Source organism: Tachypleus tridentatus, chromosome 13 (assembly GCF_004210375.1).
Source record: "Tachypleus tridentatus isolate NWPU-2018 chromosome 13, ASM421037v1, whole genome shotgun sequence".
Taxonomy (NCBI): Eukaryota; Metazoa; Arthropoda; class Merostomata; order Xiphosura; family Limulidae; genus Tachypleus; species Tachypleus tridentatus.
Genome location: NC_134837.1, coordinates 3059877 through 3077219, shown reverse-complemented (window position 1 = coordinate 3077219; position 17343 = coordinate 3059877). Strand labels below are relative to the sequence as shown.

The 17343-nt window shown below is 36.4% G+C and overlaps 2 protein-coding genes across 2 annotated transcripts in view; one reads left to right on the top strand and one right to left on the bottom strand.

Annotated features, from left to right (window-relative positions):
• The window catches only part of LOC143237859 (THAP domain-containing protein 1-like), a 33774-nt gene extending 26758 nt beyond the window's left edge, over window positions 1-7016 (top strand). The window contains exons 3-4 of the mRNA XM_076477543.1: window positions 5939-6083; window positions 6884-7016. Coding sequence (XP_076333658.1) covers window positions 5939-6083; window positions 6884-6912 — 174 coding nt within the window. The 3' untranslated portion in view covers window positions 6913-7016. The remainder of the gene's footprint in view (window positions 1-5938; window positions 6084-6883) is intronic.
• The window catches only part of LOC143237858 (junctophilin-1-like), a 73600-nt gene that overhangs the window by 25232 nt on the left and 31025 nt on the right, over window positions 1-17343 (bottom strand). The window lies entirely within an intron of this gene.

Genomic DNA, 17343 nt, shown 5'->3' with positions numbered 1-17343 from the left:
TCTGTGAAACACAATATATCGTTAAGTCTATAACATACTCCAACATTATTGTCTGTGAAACACAATATATCATTAAGTAACTGTATAACATACTCTGACATTATTGTCTATGAAATACAATATATTGTTAAGTAACTCTATAACATACTCTGACATTATTGTCTATGAAATACAATATATTGTTAAGCAACTCTAACATACTCTGACATTATTGTCTATGAAATACAATATATTGTTTAGTAAGTCTATAACATACTTTGACATTATTGTCAATGAAACACAATATACATATGTTTAAAATAATATCAACAAAATATGACATAACTCGTTACAAAAATCATTGAAAGACAGAACTCTTACAAATCATATTCTTTGAGAGGTAACAAACATTAATGTGATTATAAATAAGAAACCACCAGTTTCTTGTTTTATTTGATACTTAAAGTCATAATTGTAGCTTAAAGAAAACAAGAAACACATGTTATTAATGTCTTAAATTATAATTCTTCAATTTCAGTTTCTTATACTGTTTTCTGATACTATTCATTGTTTAAAATCATTTGCTATATCATGTGTAAGCTTATTGTTAAATAACACTTGATTTAACAATAATTGATAGATTTAACTCTGCAATTACTGTTAGGTAGATTGTTACCATTTAACTCTGCAATTACTGTTAGGTACACTGTTACCATTTATCTCATCTACTATTGATAGATAAATTAATACAATTTAACTCAACTATTATTGTGAGGTACATTGTTACCTGTTATCTCAACTACTATTGTGAGGTAAATTGTTACCTGTTTTCTCAACTACTATTGTGAAGTACATTGTTACCTGTTATCTCAACTACTATTGTCAGCTACATTGTTACCTGTTATCTCAACTACTATTGTGAAGTACACTGTTACCTGTTATCTCAACTACTATTGTGAAGTACATTGTTACCTGTTATCTCAACTACTATCGTCAGCTACATTGTTACCTGTTATCTCAACTACTATTGTCAGCTACATTGTTACCTGTTATCTCAACTACTATTGTGAAGTACACTGTTACCTGTTATCTCAACTACTATTGTGAAGTACACTGTTACCTGTTATCTCAACTACTATTGTGAAGTACACTGTTACCTGTTATCTCAACTACTATTGTGAAGTACACTGTTACCTGTTATCTCAACTACTATTGTGAAGTACATTGTTACCTGTTATCTCAACTACTATCGTCAGCTACATTGTTACCTGTTATCTCAACTACTATTGTCAGCTACATTGTTACCTGTTATCTCAACTACTATTGTGAAGTACACTGTTACCTGTTATCTCAACTACTATTGTGAAGTACACTGTTACCTGTTATCTCAACTACTATTGTGAGGTACATTGTTACCTGTTATCTCAACTACTATTGTGAGCTACATTGTTACCTGTTATCTCAACTACTATTGTGAAGTACACTGTTACCTGTTATCTCAACTACTATTGTCAGCTACATTGTTACCTGTTATCTCAACTACTATTGTCAGCTACATTGTTACCTGTTATCTCAACTATTATTGTCAGCTACACTGTTACCTGTTATCTCAACTACTATTGTGAAGTACACTGTTACCTGTTATCTCAACTACTATTGTGAGCTACATTGTTACCTGTTATCTCAACTACTATTGTGAAGTACACTGTTACCTGTTATCTCAACTACTATTGTCAGCTACATTGTTACCTGTTATCTCAACTACTATTGTCAGCTACATTGTTACCTGTTATCTCAACTATTATTGTCAGCTACATTGTTACCTGTTATCTCAACTACTATTGTGAAGTACACTGTTACCTGTTATCTCAACTACTATTGTGAGCTACATTGTTACCTGTTATCTCAACTACTATTGTGAAGTACACTGTTACCTGTTATCTCAACTACTATTGTGAAGTACACTGTTACCTGTTATCTCAACTACTATTGTGAGCTACATTGTTACCTGTTATCTCAATGGTATTACATGGTATTACATCTTACGCTAATAATTAAAATACAGTTTTAAGTTCATGGCTTCAGTAATACGGTGTTGTTTGTCACCATATAAACGTGGTGTAATGAAGAGTTATATGTAATGAAAGATGAAAATAGTAAAATGTTGTTTTATGCCTTTAAAAAAAGAGACAGACAGAGAATATAGTTAGAAGTTAGTTACACTGTCAGTTATTGCAATGAAACTTACTTCATTAACAACAATTCCAGAATGAACCCAATGAAAGAGAAATAAAATAAACCACTGTCTCTCAAGATATATTAATTTGAATTCCAAACCAAATTTGTTTTTGTCCTTCCAAACTTTTGTTTTCAAATTTCTTTATAGTTCTTATGTCATTGAAACAAGAACAAAATATATTATTCATTTGAAGTCTGAACAGGTCTATTAAGCACATTTTATTACTATACACATTTGTTTTAAAGGTTTTCACCTTCTAAAATAGTGAATATTTACAAGTTTCACTTCTCAGGTAAAATCGCCACCTACCGGTGTATTTAGTAAATTGTACAATAACATTCCTGATTTCATTGTCACGTATTACCACAGGTCTAGAAAAAAATAATATAAATACCATGAAAGTACATGAGGCATAAATGACATAAAAATTTTGTTCAACCTGAAATATGGTAAGTGTCAAATGTAATTACAGAATACAATATATTGCTGATAAAATCAATTAGAATCCTGCTTCATCTGCTTGTAAAAGACGTATACACCCTAACATTTCATACTTTATCAAGTGGTGAAAAGAGTGTTGCGTTTTGTGTTATCCCAGCCGGCCTGAAACACATCATCGGTAATGATTATAACAAATATAGTGTGGTTGAAATACCATTAATATTATAATACATTCTTCTAATTTTTGAAAGTCCCTAAGACAATATATTAAGAATTTAGTGTATAAAAATACAATAGATTTAACAAATATAATTAATTATTAGTGAGAAAAGTTACTATACAGTTTGACCTGTAAAATTGTTAATACATAAGTATTGTAACATAATTATTAGTAACAAGTTACTATACAGTTTGACCTGTAAGATTGTTAATACATAAGTATTGTAACATAATTATTAGTGATAAGTTACTATACAGTTTGACCTGTAAGATTGTTAATATATAAGTATAGTAACATAATTATTAGTGATAAGTTACTATACAGTTTGACCTGTAAGATTGTTAACACATAAGTATAGTAACATAATTATTAGTGATAAGTTACTATACAGTTTGACCTGTAAGATTGTTAACACATAAGTATTGTAACATAATTATTAGTGATAAGTTACTATACAGTTTGACCTGTAAGATTGTTAACACATAAGTATTGTAACATAATTATTAGTGATAAGTTACTATACAGTTTGACCTGTAAGATTGTTAATACATAAGTATTGTAACATAATTATTAGTGATAAGTTACTATACAGTTTGACCTGCAAGATTATTAATACATAAGTATTGTTACATAATTATTAGTGATAAGTTACTGTAAAGTTTGACCTGTAAGATTGTTAATACATAAGTATTGTAACATAATTATTAGTGATAAGTTACTATACAGTTTGACCTGTAAGATTGTTAATACATAAGTATTGTAACATAATTATTAGCGATAAGTTACTATACAGTTTGACCTGTAAGATTGTTAATACATAAGTATTGTAACATAATTATTAGTAACAAGTTACTATACAGTTTGACCTGTAAGATTGTTAATACATAAGTATTGTAACATAATTATTAGTGATATGTTACTATACAGTTTGACCTGTAAGATTGTTAATACATAAGTATTGTAACATAATTATTAGTGATAAGTTACTATACAGTTTGACCTGTAAGATTGTTAATACATAAGTATTGTAACATAATTATTAGTGATAAGTTACTATACAGTTTGACCTGCAAGATTGTTAATATATAAGTATTGTAACATAATTATTAGTGATATGTTACTATACAGTTTGACCTGTAGGATTGTTAATACATATATTGTTCAACGATGTTTTTCTTCACTATTATTGTTTCTTACGATAAGTTGGTACTGTTACCGATCTCTGAATTTTGAATCAGGGTTCGAATCTGTGTGATACAACTAAATATTACCCGCAATTTAAGATGTTGGTGTGTTAGAAGTGTGAAAGTAAATCCCATAACATCGAGACTGAATGGTAGGGTATTTCAAAACTAGGGACAACAACACATAACAATTGCAACTTGGCAAGAAATACACGAGTAAGAAGTACATATTAACTGTGATATAAAGTTAGCGGAATTTCTTCCTGTTATTGATAAAGAGATCGGATGTCAGTTCGGAGTTCATCGGATAAGGGACGCCTGAATGAATACAAATTAAGGTGATTGCTTTTGATGTTATAACTGTTATGAGTTAAATTTCCAATGATATGACTCCATTTTAGCTGATGGCTGCATGACATTGAGATAAAAATAGTCCTAGTGATCGAGAGACTTTATGAAGTTTCTAGAAACAAGACTACAAGATAGATACTTAAATCAGTTTTCAGTTAGTAAAGTGTCAGCAAGAGTAAAGTATTCAAATCGGTAGTTCTTATCGTGTATTTTCAGTTGCTCGATGGATTAACAGTTAAATACCACAAGTACATTTATTGGTATATTAGTACAGTACCACTAGTGAGTAAAATGTTGAAAGTAAAGACATCATTTGAGATCTCAAACCTATAACTGTGTACAAGAGATATTTTTATCCATCAGACAATTTTCAAATTTTACAGGCAAAATGTTTGTAACATCAAGATAGTTATCAAATGTTTTTGAAAGACAACGCTATACCATGTCTGTTATTTTCAGTAAATATAACTGACCTCGTAACCAACATAGAATTGGGGAACTAAATATAAATAATATTTCTATAATTATAACACAAATATTTACCTTAAACAGCTGAAATCTCTCAACATTATATCTTTATTGTTTTGATTAGATTGGCCTTTCTGCAGTACCTGGCCAACATTACAGAAGTTACAATGACGCTTAGCACGTACAATCGTATTACCGTATCCAAGAGTAAAAGAGTGGGCTTTACAAACTGACTTGTCTATGCTGCATTTTAGTAGACGAGTATTTTGTTACTCACAGTTACATTTTAGTTATAATACACTATATATATGTGTGTGTATACGTGATTACTGTATACAAATATGTTCATAAACTTATTTTTCCTAAAATATACAACAGTAAATAAAGACATGTAACAAACAATTATCTCTTCTAGTTACAAACTTTGTACTCTTTCACTGCTTGAAGTAGATTGTTAAGCCTTATCAAATTTCACACGTGAAATTTCAAGCTCACTGAAGGCCTTATTACTTGGATTGTTTGTTTGTTTGGAATTTCGCACAAAGCTACTCGAGGGCTATCTGTGCTAGCCGTCCCTAATTTAGCAGTGTAAGACTAGAGGGAAGGCAGCTAGTCATCACCACCCACCGCCAACTCTTGGGCTACTCTTTTACCAACGAAAAGTGAGATTGACCGTCACGTTATACGCCCCCACGGCTAGGGGGGGGGGAGCATGTTTAGCGCGACGCGGGCGCGAACCCGCGACCCTCGGATTACGAGTCGCACGCCTTACGCGCTTGGCCATGCCGGGCCCTTATTACTTGGAATCTCACATCATAAGAACTAGACTTACACCCTAATACTTCAATATGGCTGAGAAAGCCGCTAGGCGATATTTTGACCCTTCGATTGGTTGCAGTTACGTCACGCAATCACGTAATACAAACTTATGCCGCCATGATCGTAGGCTAGACGCCGCATCAGTGCGCCTCAGTTAGCTGGTCAGCAGTTCGTTTCTCATAACAGTTCTGAATTATTTTGAACGTGTTGACTACATGAGTATTTGTTGGTTGTCAGAACAGACAAGACCGAGATCCACGAAAGAGCTTTCACCGTTTTCCGACGGATCCTGAGCGTAGATCTCGATGGATCGCTGCAGTAAAGCGAGAAGGTTGGCAGCCCACCAGCGCAAGTCGTGTGTGCAGCGACCATTTCATTCTGAGTAAGTAACCACTATATCTGCAGGAGATAATAAATATATAGTTTAGATTATAAATATAGGAGGGCTCTGAAACCAGAAACAAAATACAATCGTTATATAGTTGTGTTGAGGCTGTACAAATATATTATTATATTCTTTTACTTTTATAAGGGGGGGGGGGCTGTATAAACAGTCATAAACAAAACAGTTCATGACAGGTCACAAAGAAACGATTATAAAATTATATCCCTGTATTATTTCGTAGCTTAACATGCATCACGACTGTGTATTGTATAAAATGTACTTTTCATTTGATAGAACGATACATAAATAATTCGGTTGCTCTTGTTTAATCAATAACAGTAATTATATATGTAAAAACGGCTCGTTTGGATTGAGAAAATTTTTTACGTAGAGGAGTGAACAACGTTTGGACCTTCTTCGGTCATCGTCAGATTCACAAAGAAAGAGAGAGGTAACTGACCGGAAGCTGACCACATGTTTGAAAGGGGTTGTGTAACTGAGTGTCGGAATGTAGTACATGACGATGACCGAAGAAGGTCGAAACGTTGTTCACTCCTCTACGTAAAATATTCTCTCAACCCAAACGAGCCGTTTTTACATATATATTTCTCTACAAGTGGGTTTTCTCGACATCACTGATTAATAACAGTTAATGATTCACTTTTATTTAAATACAAAAAAAAAATCAGGCTGCAAGTTATTTACATATATTACTGGTACTTATGTATTTGTCAACTTATATTTATGAAAACAGCTAATTGTCACAAAATTATGCAATATGTTTATTTTTGTATTAGAGGTAAGAGTGATGACCCCCTTTCCCTAGAATCTATTCCTTCACAGTTCCAATGTGTGTCTTCTCCACAGAAGAAAAAGTCAAAAGTCGCTATGGATACATTCGACAGAAGATCAGCCTTCAAAAGCTAAGAAAATGTGGTGGGTTTTTAATTGTTAAACTTCTGTTAAAACCATAAAAAAATGTTTATTTCAGTAACCAATGATGTGCTTGATTTTTAAGTATTCTTTTTCATATAAGTAACTTTATGTTTAAGTTTCTGATAATCATTTAATAAACATGAATATATACAAATCGATCACAAGTAGTTTTCATTTTGTTTCAGTCGTGTCCCAGAGTAAAACTGACCAGTTTCTGCTGTCCATGTCTAATTCTACTCCTGTTGCGTACTGTGTGGAAGCTGCTGATAAACAGGAAGGTGGACCTCAACTTCCAGACACAGCCAGAGATATCTCCATACAGACTGATCTCAGTACGACTGATACTGAAGCTTTACAGACAGAGTGTCAGAGATCTCCATACAGACTGATCTAAGTATAACTGATACTGAAGCTTTACAGACAGTGTCAGAAATCTCCATACAGACTGATCTCAGTATACCTGATACTGAAGCTTTACAGACAGAATGTCAGAGATCTCAATACAGACTGATCTAAGTATAACTGATACTGAAGCTTTACAGACAGAGTGTCAGAGTGCTCCATACAGATTGATCTCAGTATGACTGATACTGAAACTTAACAGTGTGTAAGAGACATCCATACAGACTGATCTCAGAATAACTGATACTGAAGCTTTACAGACAGTGTGTCAGAGATCTCCATACAGACTGATCACAGTATGACTGATACTGAAGCTTTACAGACAGAGTGTCAGAGATCTCCATACAGACTGATCTCAGTATGACTGATACTGAACCTTTACAGACAGAGTGTCAGAGATCTCCATACAGACTGATCTCAGTATAACTGATACTGAAATGTTACAGACAGTGTGTCAGAGATCTAAATACAGACTGATCTCAGTATAACTGATACTGAAGCTTTACAGACAGTGTGTCAGAGATCTCCATACAGACTGATCTCAGTATGACTGGAACTTTACAGACAGTCTCAGAGATCTCCATACAGACTGATCTCAGTATAACTGATACTGAAACTTCACAGACAGAGTGTCAGAGATCTCCATACAGACTGATCTCAGTATAACTGATACTGAAGCTTTACAGACAGAGTGTCAGAGATCTCCATACAGACTGATCTAAGTATGACTGATACTGAAGCTTTACAGACAGAGTGTCAGTGATCTCCATACAGACTGATCTCAGTATGACTGAAACTGAAACTTTACAGACAGTCTCAGAGATCTCCATACAGACTGATCTCAGTATGACTGAAACTGAAACTTTACAGACAGTCTCAGAGATCTCCATACAGACTGATCTCAGTATGACTGATACTGAAACGTTACAGACAGTTTGTCAGAGATCTCCATACAGACTGATCTCAGTATAACTGATACTGAAGATTTACAGACAGTGTATAAGAGATCTCCATACAGACTGATCTCAGTATGACTGAAACTGAAACTTTACAGACAGTCTCAGAGATCTCCATACAGACTGATCTCAGTATGACTGATACTGAAACGTTACAGACAGTTTGTCAGAGATCTCCATACAGACTGATCTCAGTATAACTGACACTGAAGCTTTACAGACAGTGCCAGAGATCTCAATACAGACTGATCTCAGTATAACTGATACTGAAGCTTTACAGACAGTGTGTCAGAGATCTCCATACAGACTTATCTCAGTATGACTGATACTGAAGCTTTACAGACAGAGTGTCAGAGATATCCATACAGACTGATCTCAGTATGACTGATACTGAAGCTTTACAGACAGTGTGTCAGAGATCTCCATACAGACTGATCTCAGTATGACTGATACTGAACCTTTACAGACAGAGTGTCAGATATCTCCATACAGACTGATCTCAGTATGAATGAAACTTTACAGACAGTCTCAGAGATCTCCATACAGACTGAACTCAGTATAACTGATATTGAAGCTTTACAGACAGTGTCAGAGATCTCCATACAGACTGATCTCAGTATAACTGATACTGAAGCTTTACAGACAGTGTGTCAGAGATCTCCATACAGACTGATCTAAGTATGACTGATACTGAAGCTTTACAGACAGAGTGTCAGTGATCTCCATACAGACTGATCTCAGTATGACTGAAACTGAAACTTTACACAGTCTCAGAGATCTCCATACAGACTGATCTCAGTATGACTGAAACTGAAACTTTACAGAGAGTCTCAGAGATCTCCATACAGACTGATCTCAGTATAACTGATACTGAACCTTTACAGACAGAGTGTCAGAGATTTCCATACATACTGATCTCAGTATAACTGATACTGAAACTTTACAGACAGAGTGTCAGAGATCTCCATACAGACTGATCTAAGTATAACTGATACTGAAGCTTTACAGACAGTGTCAGAGATCTCCATACAGACTGATCTCAGTATAACTGATACTGAAGCTTTACAGTCAGTGTGTCAGAGATCTCCATACAGACTGATCTAAGTATGACTGATACTGAAGCTTTACAGACAGAGTGTCAGTGATCTCCATACAGACTAATCTCAGTATGACTGAAACTGAAACTTTACAGACAGTCTCAGAGATCTCCATACAGACTGATCTCAGTATAACTGATACTAAAACATTACAGACAGTGTGTCAGAGATCTCCATACAGACTGATCTCAGTATAACTGATACTGAAGCTTTACAGACAGTGACAGAGATCTCCATACAGACTGATCTCAGTATAACTGATACTGAAGCTTTACAGAAAGTGTCAGAGATCTACATACAGACTGATCTCAGTATAACTGATACTGAAGCTTTACAGAAAGTGTGTCAGAGATCTCCATACAGACTGATCTAAGTATGACTGATACTGAAGCTTTACAGTCAGAGTGTCAATGATCTCCATACAGACTGATCTCAGTATGACTGAAACTGAAACTTTACAGACAGTGTGTCAGAGATCTCCATACAGACTGATCTCAGTATAACTGATACTGAAGCTTTACAGACAGTGACAGAGATCTCCATACAGACTGATCTCAGTATGACTGAAACTGAAACTTTACAGACAGTGTGTCAGAGATCTCCATACAGACTGATCTCAGTATGACTGATACTGAAACTTTACAGAGAGTGTCAGAGATCTCCATACAGGCTGATCTCAGTATAACTGATACTGAAGCTTTACAGTGTGTCAGAGATCTCCATACAGACTGATCTCAATATGACTGATACTGAAGCTTTTCATACAGAGTGTCAGAGATCTCCATACAGACTGATCTCAGTATGACTGATACTGAAGCTTTAGAGACAGAGTGTCAGAGATCTCCATACAGACTGATCTCAGTATGACTGATACTGAAACTTTACAGAGAGTGTCAGAGATCTCCATACAGGCTGATCTCAGTATAACTGATACTGAAACATTACAGACAGTGAAAAAGATCTCCATACAGACTAACATCAGTATGACTGATACTGAAGCTTTACAGACAGAGTGTCAGTGATCTCCATGCAGACTGATCTCAGTATGACTGAAACTGAAACTTTACAGACATTCTCAGAGATCTCCATACAGACTGATCTCAGTATAACTGATACTGAAACGTTACAGACAGTGTGTCAGAGATCTCCATACAGACTGATCTCAGTTTAACTGATACTGAAGCTTTACAGACAGTGACAGAGATCTCCATACAGACTGATCTCAGTATAACTGATACTGAAGCTTTACAGTGTGTCAGAGATCTCCATACAGACTGATCTCAATATGACTGATACTGAAGCTTTTCATACAGAGTGTCAGAGATCTCCATACAGACTGATCTCAGTATGACTGATACTGAAGCTTTACAGACAGAGTGTCAGAGATCTCCATACAGACTGATCTCAGTATGACTCATACTGAAACTTTACAGAGAGTGTCAGAGATCTCCATACAGGCTGATCTCAGTATAACTGATACTGAAACTTTACAGACAGTGTCAAAGATCTCCATACAGACTAATCTCAGTATGACTGATACTGAAGCTTTACAAACAGTGTCAGAGATCTCCATACAGAGAGATCTCAGTATGACTGATACTGAAACGTTACAGACAGTTTGTCAGAGATCTCCATACAGACTGATCTCAGTATAACTGACACTGAAGCTTTACAGACAGTGCCAGAGATCTCAATACAGACTGATCTCAGTATAACTGATACTGAAGCTTTACAGACAGTGTGTCAGAGATCTCCATACAGACTGATCTCAGTATGACTGATACTGAAACTTTACAGACAGAGTGTCAGAGATATCCATACAGACTGATCTCAGTATGACTGATACTGAAGCTTTACAATGTGTCAGAGATCTTAATACAGACTGATCTCAGTATGACTGATACTGAAGCTTTACAGACAGTGTGTCAGAGATCTCCATAAAGACTGATCTCAGTATGACTGATACTGAACCTTTACAGACAGAGTGTCAGATATCTCCATACAGACTGATCTCAGTATAACTGATACTGAAGCTTTACAGACAGTGTGTCAGAGATCTCCATACAGACTGATCTAAGTATGACTGATACTGAAGCTTTACAGACAGAGTGTCAGTGATCTCCATACAGACTGATCTCAGTATGACTGAAACTGAAACTTTACACAGTCTCAGAGATCTCCATACAGACTGATCTCAGTATGACTGAAACGGAAACTTTACAGAGAGTCTCAGAGATCTCCATACAGACTGATCTCAGTATAACTGATACTGAACCTTTACAGACAGAGTGTCAGAGATTTCCATACATACTGATCTCAGTATAACTGATACTGAAACTTTACAGACAGAGTGTCAGAGATCTCCATACAGACTGATCTCAGTATAACTGATACTGAAGCTTTACAGACAGTGTCAGAGATCTCCATACAGACTGATCTCAGTATAATTGATACTGAAGCCTTACAGACAGTGTGTCAGAGATCTCCATACAGACTGATCTAAGTATGACTGATACTGAAGCTTTACAGAGAGAGTGTCAGTGATCTCCATACAGACTAGTCTCAGTATGACTGAAACTGAAACTTTACAGACAGTCTCAGAGATCTCCATACAGACTGATCTCAGTATAACTGATACTGAAGCTTTACAGACAGTGACAGAGATCTCCATACAGACTGATCTCAGTATAACTGATACTGAAGCTTTACAGAAAGTGTCAGAGATCTACATACAGACTGATCTCAGTATAACTGATACTGAATCTTTACAGACAGTGTGTCAGAGATCTCCATACAGACTGATCTAAGTATGACTGATACTGAAGCTTTACAGACAGAGTGTCAATGATCTCCATACAGACTGATCTCAGTATGACTGAAACTGAAACTTTACAGACAGTGTGTCAGAGATCTCCATACAGACTGATCTCAGTATAACTGATACTGAAGCTTTACAGACAGTGACAGAGATCTCCATACAGACTGATCTCAGTATAACTGATACTGAAGCTTTACAGTGTGTCAGAGATCTCCATACAGACTGATCTCAATATGACTGATACTGAAGCTTTTCATACAGAGTGTCAGAGATCTCCATACAGACTGATCTCAGTATGACTGATACTGAAGCTTTAGAGACAGAGTGTCAGAGATCTCCATACAGACTGATCTCAGTATGACTGATACTGAAACTTTACAGAGAGTGTCAGAGATCTCCATACAAACTGATCTCAGTATAACTGATACTGAAGCTTTACAGACAGAGTGTCAGTGATCTCCATGCAGACTGATCTCAGTATGACTGAAACTGAAACTTTACAGACATTCTCAGAGATCTCCATACAGAATGATCTCAGTATAACTGATACTGAAACATTACAGACAGTGACAGAGATCTCCATACAGACTGATCTCAGTATAACTGATACTGAAGCTTTACAGTGTGTCAGAGATCTCCATACAGACTGATCTCAATATGACTGATACTGAAGCTTTTCATACAAAGTGTCAGAGATCTCCATACAGACTGATCTCAGTATGACTGATACTGAAGCTTTACAGACAGAGTGTCAGAGATCTCCATACAGACTGATCTCAGTATGACTGATACTGAAACTTTACAGAGAGTGTCAGAGATCTCCATACAGGCTGATCTCAGTATAACTGATACTGAAACTTTACAGACAGTGACAAAGATCTCCATACAGACTAATCTCAGTATGACTGATACTGAAGCTTTACAGACAGTGTCAGAGATCTCCATAGTGAGTGATCTCAGTATGACTGATACTGAAACTTTACAGACAGTGTCAGAGATCTCCATACAGACTAATCTCAGTGTAACTGATACTGAAGCTTTACAGACAGTGACAGAGATCTCCATACAGACTGATCTCAGTATAACTGATACTGAAGCTTTACAGACAGTGTCAGAGATCTCAATACAGACTGATCTCAGTATGACTGATACTGAAGCTTTACAGACAGAGTGTCAGAGATCTCCATATAGACTGATCTCAGTATGACTTATACTGAAACTTTACAGACAGTGTCAGATATCTCCAAACAGACTGATCTCAGTATGACTGATACTGAAGCGTTACAGAGTATCAGAGAGATCTTAATACACACTGATCTCAGTATAACTGATAATGAAGCTTTACATACAGTGTGTCAGAGATCTCCATACAGACTGATCTCAGTATGACTGATACTGAAGCTTTACAGACAGAGTGTCATAGATCTCCATACAGACTGTTCTCAGTATGACTGAAACTGAAACTTTACAGAGAGTCTCAGAGATCTCCATACAGACTGATCTTAGTATAACTGATACTGAAGCTTTACAGACAGTGTCAGAGATCTCAATACAGACTGATCTCAGTATGACTGATACTGAAGCTTTACAGACAGAGTGTCAGAGATCTCCAATCAGACTGATCTCAGTATGACTGATACTGAAGCTTTACAGACAGAGTGTCAGAGATCTCCATATAGACTGATCTCAGTATGACTTATACTGAAACTTTACAGACAGTGTCAGATATCTCCAAACAGACTGATCTCAGTATGACTGATACTGAAGCGTTACAGATTGTCAGAGAGATCTTAATACACACTGATCTCAGTATAACTGATAATGAAGCTTTACATACAGTGTGTCAGAGATCTCCATACAGACTGATCTCAGTATGACTGATACTGAAGCTTTACAGACAGAGTGTCATAGATCTCCATACAGACTGTTCTCAGTATGACTGAAACTGAAACTTTACAGAGAGTCTCAGAGATCTCCATACAGACTGATCTTAGTATAACTGATACTGAACCTTTACAGACAGAGTGTCAGAGATTTCCATACATACTGATCTCAGTATAACTGATACTGAAGCTTTACAGTGTCAGAGATCTCCATACAGACTGATCTCAGTATAACTGATACTGAAGCGTTACAGACAGTGTGTCAGTAATCTCCATACAGACTGATCTAAGTATGACTGATACTGAAGCTTTACAGACAGAGTGTCAGTGATCTCCATACAGACTAATCTCAGTATGACTGAAACTGAAACTTTACAGACAGTCTCAGAGATCTCCATAAGACTGATCTCAGTATAACTGATACTGAAGCTTTACAGACAGTGACAGAGATCTCCATACAGACTGATCTCAGTATGACTGAAACCGAAACTTTACAGACAGTGTGTCAGAGATCTCCATACAGACTGATCTCAGTATGACTGATACTGAAACTTTACAGAGAGTGTCAGAGATCTCCATACAGACTAACATCAGTATGACTGATACTGAAGCTTTACAGACAGAGTGTCAGTGATCTCCATGCAGACTGATCTCAGTATGACTGAAACTGAAACTTTACAGACATTCTCAGAGATCTCCATACAGACTGATCTCAGTATAACTGATACTGAAACGTTACAGACAGTGTGTCAGAGATCTCCATACAGACTGATCTCAGTTTAACTGATACTGAAGCTTTACAGACAGTGACAGAGATCTCCATACAGACTGATCTCAGTATAACTGATACTGAAGCTTTACAGTGTGTCAGAGATCTCCATACAGACTGATCTCAATATGACTGATACTGAAGCTTTTCATACAGAGTGTCAGAGATCTCCATACAGACTGATCTCAGTATGACTGATACTGAAGCTTTACAGACAGAGTGTCAGAGATCTCCATACAGACTGATCTCAGTATGACTCATACTGAAACTTTACAGAGAGTGTCAGAGATCTCCATACAGGCTGATCTCAGTATAACTGATACTGAAACTTTACAGACAGTGTCAAAGATCTCCATACAGACTAATCTCAGTATGACTGATACTGAAGCTTTACAAACAGTGTCAGAGATCTCCATACAGAGAGATCTCAGTATGACTGATACTGAAACGTTACAGACAGTTTGTCAGAGATCTCAATACAGACTGATCTCAGTATAACTGATACTGAAGCTTTACAGACAGTGTGTCAGAGATCTCCATACAGACTGATCTCAGTATGACTGATACTGAAACTTTACAGACAGAGTGTCAGAGATATCCATACAGACTGATCTCAGTATGACTGATACTGAAGCTTTACAATGTGTCAGAGATCTTAATACAGACTGATCTCAGTATGACTGATACTGAAGCTTTACAGACAGTGTGTCAGAGATCTCCATAAAACTGATCTCAGTATGACTGATACTGAACCTTTACAGACAGAGTGTCAGATATCTCCATACAGACTGATCTCAGTATAACTGATACTGAAGCTTTACAGACAGTGACAGAGATCTCCATACAGACTGATCTCACTATAACTGATACTGAAGCTTTACAGTGTGTCAGAGATCTCCATACAGACTGATCTCAATATGACTGATACTGAAGCTTTTCATACAGAGTGTCAGAGATCTCCATACAGACTGATCTCAGTATGACTGATACTGAAGCTTTAGAGACAGAGTGTCAGAGATCTCCATACAGACTGATCTCAGTATGACTGATACTGAAACTTTACAGAGAGTGTCAGAGATCTCCATACAAACTGATCTCAGTATAACTGATACTGAAACTTTACAGACAGAGTGTCAGTGATCTCCATGCAGACTGATCTCAGTATGACTGAAACTGAAACTTTACAGACATTCTCAGAGATCTCCATACAGAATGATCTCAGTATAACTGATACTGAAACGTTACAGACAGTGTGTCAGAGATCTCCATACAGACTGATCTCAGTCTAACTGATACTGAAGCTTTACAGACAGTGACAGAGATCTCCATACAGACTGATCTCAGTATAACTGATACTGAAGCTTTACAGTGTGTCAGAGATCTCCATACAGACTGATCTCAATATGACTGATACTGAAGCTTTTCAGACAAAGTGTCAGAGATCTCCATACAGACTGATCTCAGTATGACTGATACTGAAGCTTTACAGACAGAGTGTCAGAGATCTCCATACAGACTGATCTCAGTATGACTGATACTGAAACTTTACAGAGAGTGTCAGAGATCTCCATACAGGCTGATCTCAGTATAACTGATACTGAAACTTTACAGACAGTGACAAAGATCTCCATACAGACTAATCTCAGTATGACTGATACTGAAGCTTTACAGACAGTGTCAGAGATCTCCATACAGACTGATCTCAGTATGACTGATACTGAAACTTTACAGACAGTGTCAGAGATCTCCATACAGACTGATCTCAGTATAACTGATACTGAAGCTTTACAGACAGTGACAGAGATCTCCATACAGACTGATCTCAGTATAACTGATACTGAAGCTTTACAGACAGTGTCAGAGATCTCAATACAGACTGATCTCAGTATGACTGATACTGAAGCTTTACAGACAGAGTGTCAGAGATCTCCATACAGACTGATCTCAGTATGACTGATACTGAAGCTTTACAGACAGAGTGTCAGATATCTCCATATAGACTGATCTCAGTATGACTGATACTGAAACTTTACAGACAGTGTCAGAGATCTCCAAACAGACTGATCTCAGTATGACTGATACTGAAGCGTTACAGAGTGTCAGAGAGATCTTAATACACACTGATCTCAGTATAACTGATAATGAAGCTTTACATACAGTGTGTCAGAGATCTCCATACAGACTGATCTCAGTATGACTGATACTGAAGCTTTACAGACAGAGTGTCATAGATCTCCATACAGACTGTTCTCAGTATGACTGAAACTGAAACTTTACAGAGAGTCTCAGAGATCTCCATACAGACTGATCTTAGTATAACTGATACTGAAGCTTTACAGACAGAGTGTCAGTGATCTCCATACAGACTGATCTCAGTATGACTGAAACTGAAACTT